At 42.6% G+C, this 25,267-nt stretch overlaps 2 protein-coding genes across 5 annotated transcripts in view; one reads left to right on the top strand and one right to left on the bottom strand.

Moving 5' to 3' along the window:
* Positions 1-92: 92 nt before the first annotated feature.
* On the bottom strand, positions 93-22,259 carry CCDC22 (CCC complex scaffolding subunit CCDC22). 2 transcript variants are annotated; one of them, XM_026676173.2, is made up of 18 exons: positions 21,755-22,259; positions 16,038-16,117; positions 14,171-14,348; positions 13,690-13,822; positions 13,487-13,593; positions 12,673-12,757; positions 11,280-11,449; positions 9,871-10,080; positions 9,603-9,659; positions 8,421-8,540; positions 7,854-7,973; positions 7,171-7,287; positions 6,963-7,064; positions 6,260-6,367; positions 3,926-4,021; positions 3,782-3,841; positions 2,148-2,222; positions 93-519 (listed from the first exon to the last, which is right to left on the bottom strand). In XM_026676173.2, the coding sequence occupies exons 2-18, from the start codon at positions 16,085-16,087 to the stop codon at positions 406-408; spliced, it is 1,902 nt and encodes a 633-aa protein (XP_026531958.1). In that variant the 5' UTR covers positions 16,088-16,117; positions 21,755-22,259; the 3' UTR covers positions 93-405. The 2 variants fall into 2 exon arrangements, with proteins under 2 accessions (XP_026531958.1, XP_087813029.1); XM_087956903.1 differs by lacking the exons at positions 93-519; positions 2,148-2,222 and adding an exon at positions 2,233-2,731 and having other exon boundaries at positions 21,755-21,896.
* A 2,541-nt stretch (positions 22,260-24,800) lies between these two features.
* The window catches only part of CACNA1F (calcium voltage-gated channel subunit alpha1 F), a 57,372-nt gene continuing 56,905 nt past the window's right edge, over positions 24,801-25,267 (top strand). For all 3 annotated transcript variants that reach the window (XM_087956902.1, XM_087956900.1, XM_087956899.1), the window contains exon 1: positions 24,801-25,113. In XM_087956902.1, coding sequence (XP_087813028.1) covers positions 25,086-25,113 — 28 coding nt within the window. In that variant the 5' untranslated portion in view covers positions 24,801-25,085. The remainder of the gene's footprint in view (positions 25,114-25,267) is intronic.

Below are 25,267 nucleotides of genomic sequence, written 5' to 3'. Positions count from 1 at the left end.
ATTTGGAGGCAGAACATTTTGAAGCAGAGGCAGCCTAAACTGGCCCCACGCTGCAGTGTTCTGTTAATTCATAGCAGCAGTCCTAGTATTCTGAATAGAGAAAAGGGGAAAAGGGAATTTTATTGTGTTTTTAGGAGAAAAGGTACAAGGGCCTTGTTTGAAATAACAAAGGGAGGAAGGAATGTCCCCATTGCATATCTGTTTCTCCAGTATAGACACAAAGGCTTCACATTGTGCCCGAAATGTGCTGCACTTTGACTGGTTTCTGCAATCTAGGCAGAGTCTGGAAGAATGAGCCCTGCTCACTCTCCCCACTTTTTCTGGCTAGAGGCACAGTAGAGTCTTAACGAAACGTGCTTGGTTGGGCCCTTGAACCATCTAGAACTGTGTATCAAGACGGGATCTTCATGTCTCTCGGGAACGGCTGAGCAGTGATATATTTTCCTGCTTTATGGCCCGATAATCTCCAAGGATCCTCTCCAAGTTGCTCAGGGTTTTCTTGCTGGTTTCACTCTCAATCTGGAAAGGGGAAACAAACAAACGGGGGCCATTATTTTAGACAGGAGGCATGCCTGCACATTCTGCAATCCATCATGCTGAATTAATCCATCAAATAGGAAAAAAGAAACTGAAAATAATGGCATTCGGTTCGCAAATTATCACTTTCACCCTAGCACACACCTTTTCTAAAATTATACTTTTATCCTTAATTATTACAGCTTTAACTGTAAAAGAGACAGGGATATCTGGAGAAGATTTTGAACCATTTTCCAACAGGAGGTGGGAAACCTTTTAGTTGATGGGGGAACTTCATTTAAACTGTATTTTTATGGCATGATTATCTTCCACTATCAAGTGCTTCCATCACAGAATGATTAAATATCCAACGGCAGTGCACCAGCATTTCCAAACTATTGAGGAGGGTGTTGTAGGTTTTGGTGGTCTTATAGCCCAAAGGTGATTTCCATAGCTTTTCAATATAACTTTGACACCAGCATAAAAACCTTTTGGTAGTTTGCCATCAAAATTCAGTGGTTTGAATTCGGGAGATGGGGGATGGGGGGGGGCGTGGCGGGAGTTTGTTTTTTTTAAGGGGATACTGTGATTTGCCCATGCCTGTCTTGGAAGGTCTGCTTTGATACTGCCAGACTAATTATGCATCTAAAATTGCTTATCAGGAAAAAGAATAATGCTTACTCTACTTCTACTTTTCTAATCAAGAGTTAACAAAATTATTAAAAAAAATGATTTCACTTTTATTCCTAGGGTTGGTTTTTTATTGGGAGGGGGGTGGTGGCTAAATCAGGTTATGTTAAGAACCCACACCAAAACCTTACATTTGAGGTTCCCAAACTGTGCCCCATGGCATCACCAGGCCACAAAGCAAACTCACAGGGCACCGTGAGATGTTTTACTACTAAATAAATGAATCTATTAATGAATTTGCTGTGGTGCCCTGGGACACTGCAGCACCCAATATAGAACTGCTAAGAATGCCATGCACCAAAAAATGTCTGAGACTATCTACCCTAGACAAACATAAACAAATTAATAGGCTTTGTTGCATAACACTGCACAGGAATCTTTATTACTCAAGAAGCAGACAATATACCGGTACACTACAAGATACATGACCAGATTCCTAGGGTCATAATCTTATTCCTGCTTAATGGACAGAAAAGGGAAACTGAGTAGGCAGTTGAGATTGTACTTCTGATTAGAGGGCTTTTGAATAGCTGCCTCTATTAATAAGAGACTGGGCTTTTCATTAAAAATAACCAAGGATATTGAACATTATTCCCAATTTCAGCTGAATATATTAGGGGATTGCAGAATCAGAAAGCAACACAAATTATTAGCGAACTCCATCATATTTTATACAGAGTTTAGAGAGGCTTTCACACATATTCTCTCACAAAACAATGAGGAAGGAGGGATAGAGCATCATGAGAAAGCTATCAGAAAGGCAGAGGGGCAGGTATCTCTACACAGAAGAGCAACTGTTCAAGAGCTATTCAATTTCAAGGAATGAATTGAACAGCTGGCAATGGACAGAAACTTACACATTTCAAATACATTCAAATAGTGATAACTGTGTGAAAACCATAATAGTTTCTTCTGCCACCTATATTTCAAGTCAGACTCACCTGCTCCTCAAGATCCCGAATTTCTCGCAAGATAGTACCTGTGTCCTCAATAGTCTGGATCAGTTGACTGCAATTCTAAGAGAGAGGCAGAAACGGCAGCTTCAACTGGGAAGGGTCCCAAGTAGATATAATGCAGTGTGGACCCTCTTGGGTATATAAAAAGTTAACTCTTAACAAAGGTAGGGTTACATTTACAAGGGCACTTATGTGAAGTACCCTAATAAGATTATATACCCACATCACATATCTGCCCTCATACCATGATTATGCTGTGTTTCGTAGGCCTATCTGTCAAACTGTCCAGAAATATGATTGATGCAAAACATCCCCACTAGGATGCTAAGCGGTACTCAGTATACAAATTCCAATATATCAACCCTCCCAGATGGGAAGATCAAGCTCACTTGTACGGTCTGTAGCCAAGACACCTCTTCTGCATTGTCTTCAAATAATAGCAGGACTTTCCTGGAGGAATGGCATGGGCATGGCAACCTGTGGCTCTTGGCTTATTTTCAAGTGCCTTTTACAAGCAAGCCATCTCTAAAAGATATCAGACCCTTCCCTAGCAGCCTCCTGGAGGAAAACTGAAGAGGGAGTTTGAAAGATTACAGGGAAGGTAAAAAAAAAGGAGTGCAGGGAAAAGAAAAAGAAGGGTATCAGAGTAGAAAGGTACCTTCTATTCATTATGCACATTGTTCCCCCTTTGTGCCTCCCAATAGATTATGCCCTATCTCTACGAAATGTAGCCCTTAACAAAAAAAAAGTTGTTGCTCTCTTGCAGGAATTTCTCTTCTCCAGGCTCAATGTCAAAAGACATTGAGATTCATCCAGGGGTGGGATTCTACCGGTTCGGACCGGTTCAGGTGAACCGGGTGTTAAGTTTTCATCTGGTTTGCCGAACCGGTATTTCAACTGACTGGCTGGCCCCTCCCCTCCTCTCCCAGGAGTCTCCATGTGATGCAGGTAAGTGCAGGGTCTGTACGGAGGCTCTGGGAGGGGGAAAAACAGGCCTTCCGGAAGTCCATTTTTGCCCTCCCAGAGGCTCGGAGGCCTCCGGACCCTTGGGAAGGCAAAAAACAGCCCTCCCAGAAATACCAGAAGTCTGGAAACAGGCCTGTTTCCGGCTTCCGGTGGGCCTCCAAAGACTGGGGGAGGCTGTTTTTGCCCCCCCCCCCCTCAGAGGCCTGGGGGAACCCTTGGGAAGGCAAAAAACGGCCCTCTCAGAGGTTCCAGTAGGCTACACCCACCATGTCCACACTCACCCAGCAACCGGGCAGTGAACCGGTTGCTGGGATGTTTGAATCCCACCCCTGGCTTCATCTTCTTTCCTTCTAATGTTTCCATTGTAGTTCTAATATTCTAAAGCAGGGGTCTCCAACCTTGGCAACTTTAAGACTTTTGGACTTCAACTCCCAGAATTCCTCAGCCAGCAAAGCTGGCTGAGGAATTCTGGGAGTTGAAGTCCAAAAGTCTTAAAGTTGCCAAGGTTGGAGACTCCTGTTCTAAAGTCAGCCTTGTATTGTTTTGGGCTTTCGATTATTTCCCTTTAAAAGGCAGCATAAAAATCATCTATTTCTCTCACACACATACTCACAAACATCTACTGCATATTATTGTGACAGGAAACCTCTCACCTCATGCAAAGCTGCCAAATACTTATACGCCTTCCTCACAGCCTCATCCCGCTTGGCGTCCTGTGGAAAGAGACAAGGGGAAGAAATTAACTTCTTCAAAGTGCCCCTTCAGCGCTCTACCTTCTTCCAACCCCCAGCCATTACCTTAAAAACCAGCTCATCAGTGACAGCAAAAGTCCGGTCCAGCTTCCCAGCAAGGCTATTAATCTCCTTTTGGAGCTCCTTGGTATCATGTAAGATCTTGGGAAGGAAAAGCAAGTAGCCACACATAAAATAGTAGCAAAGTTTTGCAAGTGAGGATTTAACAGATTTATTAATTGCCAATTAGAAATCTTTGAACAACTCTAAAATAATAGCAGCAATTATTGTAAACACTGTTAAGTGAAGAGTCTTCCTAATCATTAAAGCTCACTGAAGAGTCCAAACTTCTAGGAAGATAGGCAACTAATTAATTTACTGCATTAAAATTCCATTTTTGCTCTGAGAATGCATCTATGGGGAATCTCCCCTCATTTTACATAGTGGGCAGATGCCAATCAAGTTTGGTGCGGTTAACCTTGAGTTTGTATCTATTGTTTGCTCTTGTATTGGTATGATTGAAGCTGAAGTATTCATTTGCAAGTAGGACATTGCAATGTATGATTTTATATACTATACTTAGATCGGACCGGAGGCGGCGTAGTTCTAGGTTTTCTAGGTCTACAGTTTCAAGTCTGGTGGCATAAGGTATTCTGCAATGAGTAGAGCTGCTCTCGTGGCAGTTCGGCACTTTAGCATCTGGCTGAACTCATATGTTGAATAAAAGACATGCTAGAGGGCAAAAAAAAAACAAAAAACCCAACAACAAGCTAGCAATCCATGTCTGGAATTCATCAGCACAGCCTTTGAAGCAGTGGTGGGATTCAACCGGTGTTACTATTGGTTCTGTGACTACATTTTGCGTGTGCATGTGCACTTCGCACGTGTGTAAAAAAAACCTTTAGCTGTGCTGTCTGGACAGCTGAAAAGCGCTGTGAGCAGGTGCGCAGCATTTGAAAAGGCACTTTTTTACTGCTTTTTCAAGCTCGGCTCTGCTGCGCAAAGCAGCTGAGGTTGAAAAAGCAGGTAATGAAGGACAGGTAAGAGCCCGGGCAGGCGGGTGGGCCAAACAGCAGCAAACACAGAACTGGTTCAGTGTCTGCTCTTTGGAGCTACCAGTTCTATAGAGCCGGGCAGAACCAGAAGCATCCCACCCCTGCTTTGAAGCCCCCAAAGCCCCAGAATAAATGTTTCCAATAATGTGCTTTGTTTTAAAACTGGGGTAATTTTAAAGGGCAATTTTTATCCCACCCCCAACAAAAAAAAGGTATACTTTGTGTCCTATTATCACCCACTGTTAAGAGCAGAGCTCTCTTGGCATAGCTCTTAAATCTAAAACAATAGTGTACTCCTATAAAAAACCAGTATTTCCCTCTCTGTCGGTATAACACAATTTCCACTTGCATCCAAACGCTATTGTTCCTGAAAGACTTCTATATTCCTAAAATGTTCATTAGTTTTAGACAGTAAAATTTATAGCAGTGTACAGGAAGCAGGAAGTTACTAAGGACTCATTTTACCATTACATCATCCTTGTCTCTAAATTGGGCTGGCCAACAGGTGACCAACCAGAAGATGATCGTTGTTGGCAGAGTAAATGCAGAATAAAACATGCTGCAAGGTTGGCCTTTTTGGTTCATGCTTTTGATTGTTTTATGCTTAGATTACTGTAATAATCTCTTGGCAGGAATTTTTGATTCCTCTCTCGGTCTCCTGAGAGTACTGTGGAGAGTACTGTCTACAACAGTACTGCTTAGACTAGTGTTTCTCAACCTTTGCAACTTTAAGATGAGTGGACTTCAGTTCCCAGAATTCCCCAGGCAGCATGGGTGATGGATGTGGAATTTACAGTATAGCGCTTGAGGATCCAAGTGACAGGAAGATCACTTAGTTGCCCATATTACTCCCCATTGCTACCAACCCTGAACATATTATAGTTAGTCCTCGACTTACAACTATTGGTTTAGCAACTGTCTGAAGTTAAAACAGCACTGAAGGAAGTGATTTACAAATGATCCTCCCACTTACAAGTGTCACAACATCCCCATGGTCACATGGTCAAAATATAGGCACTTGGCAATCAGCATGTATTTAGAATGGTTGCAACAACCTGGGGTCACATGATTGTCATTTGCAACCTTCCCAGCTGGCTTCCAACAAGCAAAGTCCATGAGGGAAGTCAGATTCACTTAACAGCTGCGGTGATTTATTGAACGTGGCAAAAAAAAAAAAAGGTTGTAAAATCAGGCACAACTCACTTAACAATCTCCTTGCTTAGCAATGGAAATTCTGGTCCCAATTCTGGTCATAAGTCAAAAACTACCTGTGCAGCGGATTCACAGCACGCCCATTTGGCACTGGAGAAAACACTTCCTGGGTACAGGCGCTCGAGTGCTTTACCTTTGTGATCTCTTCCTTCTGCTTACAGATATTTCCAACAATCTCCAGGATGCGCTGGGTATAGGCAGAGCGAGAGATATCTTTGGGAAGAGATTCCACCTCTACAAGCTGCACATGAAGAGAAAATGGGCAGAGGAGCATAAGGGTTTGTCTGTTGTTCTGAAGGAATTAAGGATTCCTCACACAGTGCACTATCACAATTTCGCTGAGCAGCAAATTGAACCTTGGAACATTTAAAATTTAGCTACATTGGGCAAGCAGAGTTATCAGATATGAATAGTATTGTATCCTAGGAAATCATTGTTTTATAGTTAATAACACTTATAGGACCTACAATACTTCTAGAGAAGGTTCTATCTAATATACCCCATACCAAATATTTTGTAATTTCCCAATTAGAAAAATTAGAGCAATCATTAGGTAATATGCTCTAATCACAAAGGACTTGGAAGCAGTAAACTCGATAGAAGCATTCTAACTCTAATTTAAACCAGGACTCTCCAAACTTGGCAACTTAAAGACTTGTGGACTTCGGAATTCTGGGAGTTGAAGTCCACAAGTCTTAAAGTTGCTAAGGTTGGAGACCCCTGATTTAAACAATCAGTCATGGAAGGAACCATTGTCCCAATCACTCTCCTATGTGTGGCAAACTATGTTTTAGCAAGGATCCAACTGCAGCAAACCAGTGAGACACATCACCAACCAGTTGTTTGTAGAGGTCATCCTTGCGCTTAGCTTCATCAGCGGCCAATCGGATCCGCTCGTGCAGCTCCCTGATCTCCAACACGCGCTGTGATGATTCCAGCTGAAAGGGGAGGAGAGGGTCAGTATCATCAGAAGGTCGGCATCATCACCATCGAGTCTCTCTTCTGAAGAAGGGTTTCCCTCCCCCCCCCCTTTGCTTGCATCACCTCCTTGGAATCATGGAGAGCCTTCAGTTCTCGGAACTCCTGGATGAGCGGCACCCGGTGTTTCTCCCATTGGGCTGCCAGCTGGATGACTCTTTGCGCACTGCTCTCAACCAGCACCTGAAGGACGAAACAAGATGGTGGGATCCATCGTACCACCCCATCCAGATATTTGCCACACAATGTTCTCTTCCATTCATAGAAAAGCAGGAAAAGAAACAGAGATAGGCTGCTTGTCTGCATGCACTTAAAGCTCTTTTTCCTCCACAATTACAGGGAAAGGCGAGACGCTCTATTCTCTTCAAGTGGACAATTCCACTCTTTGGAATGGCCAGCTAGCAATACTGAGAATAACTAACTGGGAAGGTCGTAGCAAACTCATCTTAATAAAAGCTTGTACCGCACACAATTCAAGCATTCCCTTTCCCCATTCTATCTACAAGGACAAGCTTTTCTTCCACATTCTCTGCAATCCATATCCATCAATTGTCTGCCCTTTGCTACAGCCACTGTGAGCAAGCCGTAGAAAAGGTTTTGATCTCCCTTTCCAATGGCTCCATTTACAACTATTTTAGAACCATTTCCACTTTTCATTGTATTTTTCATTCCTGGTTATTTGTACTTCCAAGGACTGTTTTCTCTTTTCGGCCCAGTTCCTCTATCACTTCCCCACCTCCTGTTGTTACCTGTAACTTGGCCATGTTGTTCTCGGCGTCAGGCAATAGTTCCACGGTACGGCCTTTCACACGCAGGACCTGTTCCTGCTCCGTCACTCCCATCTGCTGCTGCCGTACTTCCCCTTCCACCTGAGGAAGGAATGGATTCCTCTCAAAACAAATTCCGAAGGAAGCTCAGATAGCACTCTCACGGTAACATAACTACAAACCCCTGGAAAATCCCATTTATTTCAGAGGGATTTCCATAGGAATTTTTTTTAGTGATGTGGATCACTGCTGACTCCCACATCTCCCCATAAAGTCTCCCTAAATCAGAGGTCTCCAAACTTGGCACTTTTAAGACTTGTGGACTTCAACTCCCAGAATTCTGGGAGTTGAAGTCCACAAGTCTTAAAGTTGCCAAGTTTGGGGACCCCTGCCCTAAATCATCCCATTGCCATCCTGCATCACAGGTTTTACTAAAATCCACCAGCCTTTTCCCTGAAGCAAGGTCATGGGGTACAAAGGACAGTTGACAATTCTTCCTTTGAGTTAGCGTGGTCCAACCAGGTGACAATAACATTGCTAAGTTCTCACCTGTGTGAGGGTCAGCCCCAGTGTGGACATCTGACCCTCCAGTTCCTCAATCTGTGCTATGAGATGGCTCAGTTCACTTTCCAAATTTTCCAGTTCTGCTGCCTGGCTTTCCTGGAACTCCTGGGACAACAAGAGAGGAGAAAAATTAAAAATTAAAAACAGTGATTTTCTGGAATTTTCTGTTCAGACATTCTATTCTTATTCTTGTTTGCGTTCTGTCAAACAGACAATGTCTCTGTCAGTGGGTACCATAGACTTTAAGAAGCACTTTCAGACTGTAAGAAACTGATTTTGTGTAACTGGGCTCCCTATTTTTCCTTTGGACATAAACAACCCAAAGGGAAACTAGGTTTCATAGGACAACAAGCAATTAGAAGCTCAGGAAATAAGTCAGCTCGGGCTCAATAAGCTTTGGAGATTGCAACCAGTCTTCCAGCACATTTCTTACTTCTCCCTCCCCCAATTTTGTAACTATCTTTAGCTGCAGTTTATCATTCAGAGTTCAGATTGGCTTATAGGGTACAGTCAGCAGAGGAACAGGGCTGTACTGTTAACTTAATGTGGTCAGATCTTTCATTCACTTTTGCTGAAAGTTTCATAGTTTCATGTATTTGTGTTCCAAACCTTTGGAATAAGGAAAGCCAAGGGTAAATTAAAAGCCATATGCAATAGGAACAGCACTTCAAAGCACTTAGCAGGATCCCTCCTTGTGTTATTAGGGAGCCTTTCCTGCAGCCACAATGTTATTCATTTGCTTTCACACCATTTTAAAATTCTGCATAAGAGTTTCTGTTTTGTTATTTGAAGTATGTATAAATCATAGCTTGTGAAGAGGAAGGACACTCCCTGAGTTTGGTAGCTAAGTGTGAAATCAGCAATTTAAGGCAAGCAATATATAAACAAACCTGAAAATGGAGCACCTTTGATGAGAATATTAAGATGCAAAATAAGATGCCTCACATGTTGTGGTCAGTAGTGAAGGATACCTACTAAAATTCTATGCAGTGAATGGTAGGAGAAGCCAAAGTCACAGTAGGCCACCCAATTAAAATATGCTCTCTAACTTGCTCTTCTGAAACATTCTACAATACATAAGCAGTCTTTTTCCAAAGTATGCATAGAATGAGCTAAAGAAAATGGGTTGAACCTCCCTCTCCTGCATCTTAAAGTGCCCATGTTTACCTGTTCCGATGTCCGAGAGTTTGGCAAAGTCTCCACCTGTGTTGGGATTTCTACATCCTGTTGGGGGTCAATTGAAATGGAAGGTCAACTTCAGGTATTTTACTTCTTCTGTCCTTCCCCACCAAATTTGCTTTGACCAATAGACTTCTCCAACTGATATCTACTGAAGAATTCAAGTCACACTGATCTACCCAGAGCAAAGCAGTAGCTCTCTCACATGTACCCTTATTTAAAATCCTAATTTCCCTGCCTCAAATTACAATCATACCTGCTTGTAGGCCAAATGCTGAGTGTGGGTGAAGCGAGAGCCCTTGGCTAGTGCACCAGCTTGCTCGTGGCCAGCACCGAACGTCTCTAGCACCTGCAGCAGCTCTCGGCTGGCTGTCCCTTGTTGAGATGGGCCAGCACGAGGAGAAGCTTGTCGCAGCTGGTCCAAGAGTCGATGGTGCAGTCGTTGATGCTTCCATTGGCGATATTCCTGAGGAAGGGGCAATACGGGGGAGGGGGGCAAGGTATAAGAATAAGAGTGGGAAGTTATGAGCAACATCTCCGGAAATAGTAACCACCCACACTGTGTTTGCTGCAAGTTAATTTTATTCCTTTATTGCAGTAGCAGAGTAGCTATGTCCTTCAAATATTGCTGAGCTGCAACACCCGACAGTCTTCGCCAGCACAGTCAATTAAGAAAGCTGCCGAAGTGTTCACTTCAATAATATTTGATGGATGGTGGTTCCCAGCCCAGAGGTTCAAATTTTGGTTAGATTCGGAGTTCTGGAAATCAAGTAACAGAAAACATTTAATATTTATCTGCAGAGAAAACCCAACCTCTAGCAAGGTATCCGGCATACTCTGAAAAAGCATTATTAAGAACTTGTGGAAAGGTGCAACCTGAGAAAAAGAAGAGAGGAGACTGGCCTCTTTTCTTCTTGGGCAACCTCTGAAAGCAGGTAGGAAAAAGAGAATTTGGACTTCCCCACATCAGAAGGGCAGTAAGCCAAGGATGTATTAAGTATGCCCAGGTTACAACTCCGCTTTGCTGTACTGCTTGTCAATTTGCTTCTGGTTGTAATTCCAGGTAAAGGTCATGACCTTGAAAGCCCTACATAGCACAGGGCCTGGTTACTTGAGGGACCACCTGTCTCCCATAGTATCTGCCCTGTCGATTCAACCTTGCAGGGTTGGCCTGCTCCTGGTACATTTGATTCAACAGTTTTATCTATTGCGACCTTGGAAAGGTTCCTTCTCTCCACAAGCACCTACAGTATACTCTGGAATGAAGTACTCCCTGAGATCTGGATGGTCCCACTCTGCTACTGTTCAAAAGAGCAAGAAAGACCTGGTTCTTTACCCAGGCCTTTGGCAAGAAAGAGGGACAGCCCTTGCTTCACTCCATCTGGCCTGCTCCACTTGCCCTATTTTATTGATTCTCCCTTGTGTTTCACTGTTGCGAAGCATCCAAAGTCATTGAGAGTTAGGCAGCAGACAAGTTCACTAAATAAGTTTAATACATTAAGCTTACTTGAGTAAATCTTTCTTCCGGCATATAAGGCTAATCCATAAGGGCGCTGAGGTTTTGTGAGACAAAAATGTGAGAATCACTACTAGTTGCTCTTAATCCTACCACCAGTGGCCATGAAGTGGTAGGTAGGCAGCTTCCATTCACTCCTTACTGCCCACCTCTGGGGTCATGCGGGAACCAAGGCCCTGGCTCTTCCACTCGCTGTCCCACTCTTGTGCTGCACTCAGCTCAGCCATATTAAGCTCCAACAAGGATGGCACCAAGGATGCAGGCTGAGGAAGCTGGGCTGACACAGGAGGCAGGAATTTGACAAAGAATTCTCTCCTCTCTAGGGAGAAGAAAACAACGCCAGTCACATTTACTCAAACTGGTTAGTATTTCTTCCAAAATCCCGTGGACAGATAGCTATTAAGTACACAAATGAGAAGTTTCCACAATATTGTGAACATCCTGAAGTTTTGCATACATGACCACCTCCTGGGAGATGAGTTTTTTTTAAAAAAGAAAATACCTTTGTCATATTTCAAGAGTAATGTGCATACATTGACTGTGTGAGTATTCTGGAATTTCACTCTATCTCTTTTTTAAAAACTGATAAGGCAAGACAAGAATATCACCTACATAAGCAGCACACCATGCCTTCTAAGCAAAGAACCCCAGAAAACTGGAAATCTCAGATTAAAAACCACAAGGTGTCCGAGCAGGAACACACTGTCTAGGTTATGTTCTTTTCCACAATTCTCAGTTCCACAAACCAGCACTTACTGCACACTAAACCCAAGTTTGTGTAACTCTAGAGAATGCATAATATTTCACTTTGTTGACCATCTCCCTGCTCTTCTTCTGTTGTCTCCCATGTCTGAACATTGTAAACTCCTTGAGGCGCACTCTTTCCCCTCTCATTTGTATAGCATCATGTAGGCGGGTCCTCAACCACGGGCCCGGACGCCGGGACACTCTCTACCGGCCGCAAAGATTTTAAAAGGCGGCTTTCCCTTTGGTGATGCTGCGGATCGGGACAGGCACAAAAGAGGGAGGGACACCCTCTCCCTTCTCTGGGTCCTCTCCTGTCGCCTCCTCCACCACCCAACCTCGAAGCGGGGCTTTTCCGCCGCCGCCGGCGTTTCTCCCCACCCCACCCCGCCGCCGGGTTCAACTCAGTGCTCCGCTGCCTCCCCGCCTTGCACCGGAACAGCCGCTGGAAAGAGGCGATAGTTTCCCCCCCCCCTGCCCCAAACACCAGAAATAACGGCAGGCAGGGGCGGCAAGCGGGCCGGGCGGGGGGGGGGTGAACGGCGCAACTGGGCCGGGCCCCTTCTTTGACGTTTCTTCCCTGGCGAGAGCCCTCCTCTTCTCTCCCCCGCCGGTCCTTGCAAAATTCCTTGAACCGGTCCTGGTGGTTGGGCCAGATGTAGGGAACTTTGTAAACCACCCTCTCCCTGCCTGCCCATTGTTTTCTTTCAAGGATATGAAATGTACAGGCTACACCAAAGAGAACAATTCAATCTCCAAAAAGCATTCCTTTTTCCTGAGTCAAGAAGCAGAACCCACCTGGTGATACTTTCCCAGAAAATGGGTCCGACTCCTGTGGCAGGATCAATCGTTGCGCCTGGAATTGTTTCATCAAGCGTGAACCCTGGCAAGAATGAAAGAGGGAGGGGGAGGTCTGAAGAACGAATTATTGTCTTTTAAAAGCAGAAAATATCAAGAACACCATAGAGAGAAAAGGGTTGTATAAGGACAAAAATGTAAAATTAAGGCTGGAAATAAACAAACCATCAAAGCAGAGGGAGAGGGGAAAACAAATCACCCAGTGGAGTGTGCACTTCAGGAGAGAATATCCCTGTCTTTTTTGCTTGCATTTGCAAATCAATGAATATATGTTTGCTTAATTTAGTATCGCTCAGCATGTTTTGTTCAGAATGCTATAACTGGGTGGCTGTAGACATTGAGGAACTATTATCAAGGAAGATGATAGGTATTGTTGTGAAGCAAAAAATGAATGAAAAAATACTGGGAAAAGAAGATGGTTGATCCGGGAGTTAAAGAAAAGATTCAAGAGTCACCATGGGCATCTGCAAAATCTTCCTGCATTTCTGCAAAGGAGCTTTAGGGATTCATGAGGGCTAGAAACTTTCTTTCTAGCTTTTACTGATGAAGACGGAAGAGTATTAATGGTTGAAATAGTGGACAATAATACAAAAACACTTTTGAATTGGATTATACAGCAAAAGCAACACGACAAAATAGGAAGACTCTCCCTAAATCTTTTATTTAAAAAAAAAAAAAAGTGTTGGTTCTTGGGAGTAAAAGTGCTGTGCCAGATTTTGCTCATCAAGCTGAAGCTGAGGAGGGGGAAACAAACCTGCAAAAGCTGCAAGCCAGGAGTACGGCAGGCAGGGGGTACCCATGGGATGGCCAGTTGCCCCTTGATAGTGGCAGCAATGGCTCTGTGAAGAGTGGCAGACTTGCCTGCAAGGAAAAGCAGTTTAAACACACAATTACAATTTGTAGATTTGGCCTTGATGTGTCCTGATTTTTCTTTAAAACCCCCAGAGTCCTCCATACCCACAGGCTGGTTGGCATCTTCTGAGGCATCTCGTGGAAACTTCTCTACCAGGAAAAGGAGAAGGCGTCGGATTTCAGGCTCATTGCTGTACAAGAATGTCTGATAGCCCACTTCCCCTTGATATCCCAAGTCCTAGATGACAGAAAAGTGAAGCAGGATGAGCTAGGATTAGAAATAAGGTTTTTTGTGTCTCAGCTTTGAAGTACCAACCACTGAAAATACATGGGTTTGAAGAACAAGAGTGCTAATTATCATTGGTTCCTAATCTGTCAGGTCTAATATTAGGATATTTTTTGGTTACCTCACACATCTGATGGGAAATAATATTAGAGGAAGGACTACTTTATATACCAGTTCTGCACAGCAAGGACCTCAAGTTTAAAAAGAGCAACCTATTGTACTAGAGACCAGGAGATGTTTCCAGAATAAAATTACTTCAGGGGACAACATTTCATCCTTCATGCATCAGGACTCACTTACCTGACAAGCCTGGGCCAGGCTCATGCCTATCCGAAAACGGGCAGACATGCCTGGAGGGAGAACATGGCTCAGATTTGCTCCCACAGAAGGATTGATGACCCGCAGGCAGCGTACCACAGATTCAACTATCAGTTCAGTAGTGAACTCACGGATGCTCTGAACTTCCTCTGGAATATCCCTAGGTGGGAAGGAGAGGTGAGGGAAGAATGGTAGAGCAAGGATTATACTCAGTATGAACTCACCTATACATCTCCTTTGCTGGGAGAGGAAAGCCTGCGCTTTTTCTCACACCCAATTATTAAACCGCAAAAGAAATTACACTAGGCAGCACACATCTGTCCAGTATCACACTCAAAGGTGGCCTCTGAGCTAAAAAATAAAATGTGCATAAGCTAACAGAACGCCAACCACCAAACCTTTTAGTTCTGTTGAATCTTAATAGGATTTCACTCAGTCCGTTATCTGTTCAAGCTGCCCAGTTGTGGAGGATGCCGAATAAAGGTAACAGGCAGAAAACCAAGGGAAGAAAAACTGGAAAATGAGGAATAATTGCTCTTCCTTGTATGTTGAAGCATTTTCCTACCTCCTGGTTTTCACATCTCCACAGCTCCACTGCAACTGAACAGGAGTAACCCGCTATATAGCTAACAATTTCTTCAGAGTGCCACTGCTTATTCAGTGTAGTGAGTCAGGTTATGATCCCAGACATGCCTTTACAGTGGGGTCCACAGCTGTGAGCCAAGCTGCTACTTTTCTCAGTTCCCTGGACCCTCATTTGTGCTCCAGAAATACTGAGTGCTTAATGAAAGGTCAATATGGATTCTTGTTTGAAGGAGAATATAGTGACAGCAGTGGGATTCTGCAAAAAAAATGCTGGTTGTTTTAAGAACTACTGTGGTTCCGCATCTTTTAAATGTTTGCATGCCCATTTCATATTTTGCTGGATTTATTGCTTTCTAGCAGGCCTGCACAACTCATGACTCACCAGTCAAATGCTGCATGTAGGCACATAAGGACAACTTAGGAAGAACTGAACATAAATCTTGGAACTGCGAAGGTAAGATGATCTCCAAACTCTTAGTGGAACATTATACCTGATGGGGGTTTATCTTCAATCAGTGGGGTTATTACTCTTATGGATCTGCTCTTTAATGCTAATTATCACTGCTATTCAAAGGGAATCATGGGATTGCCAATAAAGGTTTGCACTCTAAAGATTAAGCTATTCATAGTTGCTAAGCAACTGTCAGTTGCTTCCTCCCACACAGCATTCAGAAGCAGTGAAATACCTAGTTGGGTACATAGCCAGGATATTTGCAAGACAGCCAAGTTCTCCAGCCAAGTTTCTAAGGCTAGAAACCAGAGGGACAGAGTAAACACCCTGGACATGCAACCTTCATCACTTATATTTGCCAGAACTCAGAGAAAACTTTTCCATAAAGGCAGTAAATCAGATCCCCTGGATAATTTCAATTCATTATTTGTTCCATGGGTTTTATTTTATTACAGCTCATGATATTAGAGCTCTAGTTTGATTTTCTAGGCACCTGCAGATTTTTTTGTGTTCTTTTAACAGAAAGCAAAATGAAATTGAGAGAAGCATCTCATCTCATTGCATGAAAGTTAAGAAGATGGAATTTGTCTTTAGATGGGCGTGTAGATTAGTAAGAAGCAATGGCAAGCCATTTCTTCACTGGGGCCAAGTAAGCACTTCATGTGTCCATGAAGTCATCATCCATCAACCAAAACTTAAAGATGTCTTTGCATTTAAGCAAAAACAAAGCTCCCATATCAAATCACTTTCTTGCCATTCCCATCCAGCAAACCCCCTGCATACACAACACGGCACACATAAAGATGGCCTTACGTCCCAGAGAGGCGGAGGGAATGTATCAGGATCTTGTCCACTTCTTCCATGATGCCGGGACATCTAGGACAAAGGAATGCCTGGTAGAAAAGGATGACCTAGTGTTACAAGACAGCCAATAATTTATAGCAGCAAAACTCAAACAAGGAGTTTTCAAGCAACCACTTCATGTCCTTGGGGATAGGGAGAATTCTTTATTTCTCCTTAGCTCTATTTCCCAACTGCATTTCATCTTGCTGATTGAGAACCCATGAGTAAATTCTCGAATGTTACTCATCTACCAACTGTTTTTACTTCTCTGGTGCTCTATACATAACCTTTTACATAATTTCTGGCACTCAATGACCTAAAAAAGAAAGAAAAACTAAGCATTTCTAATTGAAAAAATGTTACTGCTCAGTTAGCCAAAATTTACAGGTGTATGAAACTGGAGGCCTGCGGGCTCGATGCATCACGCACAGACCATACCCACCTCGGCTCTGCAAAGGCAAAAAAATATCGCAATACATCATATGACATGATCGAGTTTGACACCTGTGATTTAGAACAATGGTTTCTGGTTTTCTAATACACAAGATTCTCTTATACACAAGAGTATATAAGTGCTACCACCCTGAATTAGCTCAAGAAATGTAAATAGCCTCCTTTGCTACAATAATGTCCAATGGATCTTTCAAAAAATCAAAAAAACAGGACTCACGGGTGATTGTGGCTCTCAATATTTGTTGCTAGAGTCTCAAATTCAGTATTAAACTTTCTTTTATGAATGTCCATACAGCTTTCCTGCTAATACCCTCTCCTTCTATTTGCTCTTTTAAAGCATCTAAGCCAAGAGCAACCACAAACCCTATGGTAGTAGCAGTGAGTTCCATATCTTATGTGTTACTGAAATATTTGTTTCTCCCATTTCATTATTCGTAACATTTTATTGATTGACCTAGTAGGAGACTGTATCTTGCCACACCATTCATAATTTTATTGAGCTTTCGTTCTCACCTACTCTTCGCTGTTTTCCTGACCCCCCCCCCCCAAAAAAAATGCCAAACTATATAAACCCAAGAAAGCCAGCTTAGTAGGGTAGCTAAGGCAGAAGATGAAAACTAGAGACCAAGATTTCTACACCTGTTTAACCCACAAAGCCAACTGGGTAACTTTGAGTTTCAGTCATTCTTTTGCCTCATCCCTCAGAGGCAATGGCAAGTCATTTCCAAAAATTGTGTTAAGAAAATTGCACAGAATAGTTCAAGCAGTCGCTAGGGGCTCATATTGACTTGAAAGGGAAAAAAAATACAACCAGGTCTGGACAGTGGTCTAGTTCACACGTCACACTAATCAATACAGGTAGTCCTTGATTCATGACCGCAGTTGAGCCAAAAATTTTGTTGCTAAATAAGACAGTTGTTAAGTGAGTTTTGCCCTATTTTACAACATTTTTGCCAGTTAAGTGAACCACTGAAGTTGTTAAGCGAATCATGCCGTCATTAAGTGAATCTGGACTCCCCCATTAACTTTGCTTGATGAAAGCCAGCTGGGAAGTTTACAATGGTGATCACATGGCCCTGGGACAGTACAATTGTCATAAATACATGCCAGTTGCCAAGTGCCCGAATGTTGATCATGTAACCATGGGAATAATGGTATAGAACCCTATACCATTTCAGATAGGTGGTTGTCCTGTCTTTTCTTAAAAACCTCCAGTGATGAAACACCCACAGCTTCTGAAGGCAAGCTGCTCCACTTGATTGTCCTCACTGTTAGGAAGTTTCAACTTGGAATTCAGGAGAAACTTCCTAACAGAGAGGACAATGGAACAGCTTGCCTTCAGAAGTTGTGGGTGCTTCATCACGGGAGGTTTTTAAAGAAAAGACTGGACAACCATCTATCTGAAATGGTATAGGATCTCCTGCCTGAATAGGAGGTTGGACTAGAAGACCTCCAAGGTCCCTTCCAGCTCTACTCTGATTGATCCTGCAACAGTTGTAAGTGTGGAAAATAGTCACAGCTCACTTTTTTCAATGCCATTGCAACTTTGAACAGTCATTAAATGAATGATTGTAAGTCAAGGACTATCTGTAGTCTTAATATACAATATTAACATTAAATGTACCATTTAACATAGTGTGTAAACCATATCCATGGCTTGTTCTACAAATCATGGTTAAACAAAGCAGAACATGGTATTGTGCGTATACTCAGCCAATAATGTATCTGCCTGTGAAAGAAAAAAATGGCAGACTATGGGAAGTTTGGATGGATAAAAAACCTTCATATAATTGTTCAGCTACATGTGGAATGGATGAAGCGGCCAAAATCTTAGCAACTGAGAATAAAAGACATTATAGGTGAAATAGATTAGAACACCAAAATCCCAGGTTATATCTTATTATAAACTTTCCCCTTATTGGTAGTCTTGACTCCCTAGGGCAGCCTTCATCAATGTAACACCTTTCAAATACACAGGTAATATGATTTATTAAATAAACCATTGCTTAATTGTGTTTGTACAATATGGGTGAGTTTATACCTAATGTTATAGCAAAAACAAACCATATTTGAGTATTTTGTGAATTAGGTCTGTAAATACCAAAACCCTCAACCGTCATGATAAACTGTGTTGAGGAGATGGAAGTCCTGTTCAACCCAAAAGGTCAGAGGAATGCACTGCCAAAATGGGAGAAACTCAGAAAAAGGTGGCCATGACAGGCATCCACCTTGTTCTTTTTTTTCATATGATGTTCAAAATCTGGTTTGAGACAGGAATCCTCTTCTAAGTTAAGGCTAGGCTCAAGAAACACGACACTCCTGTACCAAGTGCATCTGTTGCTGCCTCCACAGAAACAATGGCCGGCTATGTTTTTAAAAAGGACCTTTTCAGACCATATAGAGTTCTCTATCCTAGGCCCATGGCCATCTTTGACTTTATCTATTATCTATGATCTACCAGGGAGTAAAGCAATTTCCTTTTAGACATTTGAGTTTTGCTTACTCACAAATAGTGAGATGTTTTGGGGAAAAGTTGCTGCTTTTGGCTGGTCTTTTTGTTACATTTTTGGTAAAAGTTCTGAATAAGTCATTTTTTTAAAAAGGGAAGAAATATTTTGAAATGTTCAAAAATTGCAATTTTGAATAGCACAATTACACTACAAGACATATAGATGGAAAGAGATCTTCCACAATCTAGCATATTCTTGATGGCTGAAAATTTTGAGAGCTGCAAATGCACCAGAAAGGAAAGACTGATGCATAAGGCTGCCAAAGTAGCATTGTATACCTTCCGGCGTTGCTACTGTGATAGAGCTTATCAGTACAGCTTACCATCAGCTCATCTTTCATGTTTTGTTATTTATATCCACCTTTATCATTTTTATAAACTCAAGGTGGGAAATATTATCTAATACTTCTTCCTCTTCCTATTTTTCCCACATCAAAAACTTGGGAAGTAAATTGAGTGTGACCTGCCTAAAGACATTCAGACATTTTCCATGCCCAAGGCAAGGCGAACAGTCTCCCAGTTTCTAGTCTGGTGCCTAATCACTAGACTAAACTGGCTCAAAGATATATATTTTTTTAAAAATCCCTTCCTCTTCTTTCAGCCATGGCATCACTAAAAAAGCCCAACTTCTTCAATGTACAAACAGGTATAAAATAAGCAACGGGACCCAGGAACAATATAATGTAGTTCACACAGCCTGTACAATTGTAAAGTGGCTTGTTTAGCTTGGGCTATCACAGTGCAGGAACCCAGCCACTGGTTTGCAAACATGAGGATGGTTTTGCAATCAGGCCAGCAGCAGACAAAATTGGAGTGGGCGACACTCCTACTCTGCTGCTTGGTAACATTTTCTGGGTTGCTCTCTGACAACGACACACTATTCCCACTTCCAAAAATATGTAGGATTTTTTTTTTAGAAATGGGAAAATACATTTTGGCAGGCAGCTTTTTGTTTTGTCCTTGCAGACCATACCATGGTACTGTAAGCCAACACCTGTACCCTTTCCAGTGGAGCTTAGGGATGAGGTATGGGATTGAAACAACTGGCTCCAGGAGTTAGGAGTTGGAGGAATAGTGTTATGTTGATTATCCACATCTTTCCAAAATCAGTTGTAGTCACTGATGGGGGGAAGAGAGAAATCTGTTTAATGGCCTCTCTTGTATAGGTTGCCTCAGGGCTCAATTCTCTCTCCATTCTTGTTTAACATCTACATGAAGTTGCTGGGTGATGTCATTTGAAAGCATGGAGTAAGATATCATCAATACATGACAATACCCAGCTGCAATATCTCCACCCCTGGATGGCCAAGTGATGCTTTGGAGCAAGGGTCTTCAAACTTGGTAAGTTTAAGACTTGTGGACTTCAACTCCCAGAATCCCTGAGCTAACATGACTGGAGGAGGAATTCTGGGAGTTGATATCCACAAGTCTTAAAGCTGTCAAGTTTGAAGGCCCCTGCTTTGGAGCTTCTGTCTCAATGCCTGGAGGCTATGAGGCAATGAATGGGGAAGAACAGGCCCTAACAAGATGGAGCCGCATTTGGTTTTATGCTTCCTGGATCTGGTGATTTTTCATTTTTAGTGATTTTTCATTTTAGATGGGGTTGTGCTGCTACAGATAGAACTATGCCTGCAATTTGGTTGTTCTCTTGGAATCCTAGCTCCTGTACAACAAGCAGGTGGCAGTCATGACCAGGGATGGGGAGCAGTTGCAGTTTTGGGTTGTACCTCAATTGTGGATCAAGAGGTACTGCACAGTCACTCATGTTTTGATTACCTCCCAAGTGGATTACTGCAATATACTTTACCTCACAGGCGTCAAACTCGACTGCATCATATCGTGACTTTTTTGCCTTTGCGGAGCTGGGGTGGGTGTGGCCTGGGTGTGACACATCCAGCCTTTTGGCTGCCAGTTTGACACCCCTGCCTGCACGGAGCTGCCCTTGGAAGAACATTCAGAGATTTCAGTTGGTCCAAAATGCAATGGCCTGGTCAATTATGGGTGTGTCTTATTCTCACTGTTTCTATTCATCCCATTAGGTTGGGCAGAAGTAGCATGCCCTGGACCCTGTTGATCAAAGACTGTCATCTAAGAGGATCCAGGAAATGTGCATTCTCTATGACTAAACCTGCCCTCTAAACACCAAATAACTGAGGCTACATTGGGCCTCAGTCTGCTCACCTTTCCGAAAGCTCTGAAGACTAGGTTATTTTCCCAGGCATGGACATTGGGAGAGTTACTGAACCCACTCTCTTAGTGTATGGACTAGCTACTTTGTGTTTCAGTTTCAGTTCAGTGAAATTTATTTTCTGTACTGTAATTATATTGTATCTTTTAGTCTTTGTCAGCATCCCCGAATCACTTCAGTGGGGCAGGCGGTCGCAGAAATCGATTAAAATAAATATATCAGAAAGCTGCGGGATAGCCTTTTCAACCTGTGTTTCACCCCAAAACGTTTTGGGCTCCGCTGTTCTCATGCCAGACGGTAAGGCATTCGCCTACCGCGGTCCAAAGACTCCAGTAAGCAACCCAGAGCACCATGTCCACTCTTAAAAGGCGTCCGAAGTCTTCGAAAAGGAAGAGGAAGCGGAGGCTTTCAGCCCCAGAGGTTGCTACCGTTTTTAGACGGGTTGAAATGAAACCTAGCAGGCATTTCCGAATTTCAGAAGGTTCTGCAAGGAAAGGAAACCAAAGAGGCTGCGGGGAGAAAAGATCGAATACTCACCGCTCCGAGGTGGGCCAGGCACTCAGTCACAGGACCCACCACAAGTACGATGGGAAGTGTAGTGCAAATCTCCTAGTGGCCTCCCCCTGCGCCTTGCACGTTGGGATTTGTAGTGCGGGCCCGGCGGCAAAAGCGTTTGCAATCCCGGCCGTGGAGCAGAGATATTATAGATAGACTAACACGGTCGGAGAGGACATTTCCGCGCTCGCTGCAAACGTCTTTGCTCCGGCGGATTTATTAAAGCCCGCGGAGAAATACGAGCTCTTTCGAGAGCCTATGGTGGGCAAGCGGCACCTCTCTTTTCAAAGCAGTTTTGCCAGCAGATTTCCCCCCTTTTTCATGCTAATTTTATTTCATGTGAAAAGTGTGATTTGCGGTACTGCTGTTACTGCTGCTGCTTTTAAGAATTGTCCTACAAATACCAATTTATTTATCTCTGATTGAGGGCTGTTTTGTTGGAGACATTAATTTACGTGCAATATAGTCCATTATTACGAATTAAAAGAAGTAACAAATGTTCTTTGATAAACGCTCCCATTGATAAAACACTCTCGGGTAGCCACAATGATCAAGCGCCTTTCCTCTTAAATTCACGTCCCAATTTAGATGCATTTAATTCATATCCTGGCTTTCTTCTAGGAGCAAAACGTGAGAGGAATCCCCAATGTATCCTCACGGCAACCTCATAGTGTAGCTTGGATTAAGGGAAAGCAGCTCTCTTAAGGCTAACCCACTGAGCTTTATGGTCAAATGGTGACCTGCATCTGGGTGCTATTGTCCCAGTCCGATATCTCAAGGTTAAAAGCACGCGCGTTCTTTCCAAGTTTTACTCCCACGAAACAACACGAGCATCCGCGTTTTTGCTGCATTAAAATTTCTGCAATGATTCTTATTAATACCTCACTTTCTTTTCGGGGGGGGGGGGGGCAAAGGAAAACGTCAATGAACGCAGAAGTTAGAAGCATTGGTCTCTCTACATGATATTTATGGTTCTGCAAGGCCTTTCTAAAGCAAGCGGGAAGGCAGAGCATGCCGGGGGTTGTAGTCTTTCCGCGCAAGGCTGAGGACTCGGGAAGGAGGAGCGTCTAGAAAGCGGGCAATTAGGAGCAGCTGTCTCCTAGCAACTGAATCCTCGTTATGTCAGCCAAATCTGCCTTAGGTTGAAACATTTTCCCTCAACTGCATCAGGTTATAATCTTCTACCACTTATGAGAAGTAAATTAAACGCGCCCTAACTGATTGCTAAAAAGGTGATGATCGCTTACCGTTAAGATATGTGATCGGGCAGTATTGCAATTTAATTTAAAAATGCAAATATTGGCCAGCTATCAAACCTGGCATACTGTGTATGACACACATACATAACAGACTGGGATGGAGAGTGAAAGCCAAGGCAGTTTAAAACAACCCTCTTGAAATAAGTTGATGCCTCAAGCTGGAAAATAAACTGCTGAAGGTAGGGATTTTAACATGGAGTTTCTCTTGCTCATTTAATGGAATAGCAAACCTCCATTAAGCCAACCAACCAATCTTTTCTAGTTAGAGAAAAGTTCCTGGAGGAATCTCATTCTTCACTTGCAAAGAAGTATTTCAAGGTGAAGTTTGTTTTTCATACAAACGTACCTTTGCAGTATTTTATTGGCTGGGAGCACAGAGAAACCCTGATTATTTTTTTGCCCGAGTAGGTGCACAATATTTCTCATTGCTGCAACTTTACCTGGAAGAATCCTAAGAGTACCCACTGAAGAAAAACTAATTTATTTATTAACGATATGTTTATGGCAAGTTGATAAAGTATTTTGTTTGTTTATATTTACTATTTCTTAACCACCCATCTTTCTGAGATGTTCTCTGGTTATAAAAACAAACAGTTACACTATAATTGTTAAACAGAGCAGACTGCAACTAATTAGAAATTTAAATTTGTAAGACTTTGAGGAATACAAGGGTTGTAGCTTGAATCTGCAAATACTAGGTAGTGTAAGTCATTTAAAATTTTATAATTGCTTAGTGTCACTTTATTGTGATTGTAAATGTGTCATTGATGTTATGTAATCTAACTTCTAGTTAATTTTTATTTATTTTTTATTGTGTCTAAGCCTGTTGTAGGTATTTGTGTAAAGGTGAAGTTGGTTGAATAAATCTTTGTAGGTATTTTTGGAACAGCTTCCTCTGTAAAATGCCCTCTTCCTGGCAAGCACTCATCTACTTTCATTTTTTAGGGGCACTTGAAGAAGGCCTCCAAGTGCAAGATTTAGATATGGGCAAGATGGCCTTCCAGGTAAATGAACCCTGAAGTAGATAAACAAGGTTTGAATGGTGTTTGTACCAGGTATGGAACTATAAACTAGCTAAATGCCCTTTAACCTAACATAGAAAATCAGCCCGTGTAATTAGTTTATGGTTTAGGATGTTATGCAAATCCATTCAGTAAGCCATGACTAAGTTAACAAGAGTCATAGGTCATACAGATTCAACCTTTGAGTTTGAATTCCAGAATGCACTGTTTTAGAAAATCAGCGAAGCAAATAAGTTCAAGCAAAGCTACTTGGAAAAGGAAGGGTAGGTGCACTGGACTAATATAATAGACTTGAGCTGTGTTTGTCCATGTTCTGACCCACAAATTGGCCAACTATATTTTAGCCCAGTGTGTATTGGGGCGAATTCAGTCTATGTGGTTAGTTCAGTGTGTTGTGCAAACCTAAAAAAGTGAATTAATTGATAAACTATGATGTGCGAGCATAGCTAGGCCATCTGTTCAATTTTTGGTCATGGAAGAATTTTATATGTAAACGTTCAACTATTCTGTCCTCAACATACTTAGTTGTGCTGTCTTGCATTGGGATAAGGCTGTATCCCTTCTTCTAATGTTATAGAGGATCATGACTACTCTCTGGGCCACATCCTGTTGGTTGATAAGGATGTCTCACCTCTCCACAAACTGTGACCTAACCAGCTGTGAGCTCCCTCCTCCCTTCCTCTTGCGCTGCCCTTTAAAGTAGGCAATCTGCCTTAATCCTCAACCCAGTAAGGGAAAGGAGGGAGAATGACGGAGAGAGAGCAAATGAGCACGAAGCAGAAAACAAGGGGGAAATCTGGTTACTTTCTGAAAAGCCCCTATACTGAAAGCAAGAGATGCATCTGGGGACTGGTACTCCCTTTTCATGAGGCCATTAGCTTTTAACTTGGCCCTCCCTCCCCATCTGGGGAGAAATACTAAAATAATGGAGATCCCTCCTTGCACTGTGGAGAGATAATCAGTCTGAACTGTTAGAATTATTTTGGAAATTTACACATCTTCTCCTTCCCCTTTACACAACCAACTTGCAAGATGTCTAAGTCGGAGTGCAACGGAGGACGTGAGTAACCCCACGTTGATATATTTGGTTATAGGAGTAAGAGTATGGACAGATGGAGATTTTATAGGGCAGCCTACGCATATCAAATTAGAAGCGTGTATTGGACTGTATCCTCTGGGGCTTGTTCCAAAAATTAGTAGAACCGATTAGTAGT

This window comes from Notechis scutatus, chromosome 2 (genome assembly GCF_049901735.1).
Source record: "Notechis scutatus isolate UNSWTSFEM ecotype Mainland chromosome 2, rNotScu1.2, whole genome shotgun sequence".
Classification (NCBI taxonomy): domain Eukaryota; kingdom Metazoa; phylum Chordata; class Lepidosauria; order Squamata; family Elapidae; genus Notechis; species Notechis scutatus.
Note: the sequence above shows the minus strand (reverse complement) of the source record. Positions and strands in the feature narration are given on the sequence as shown.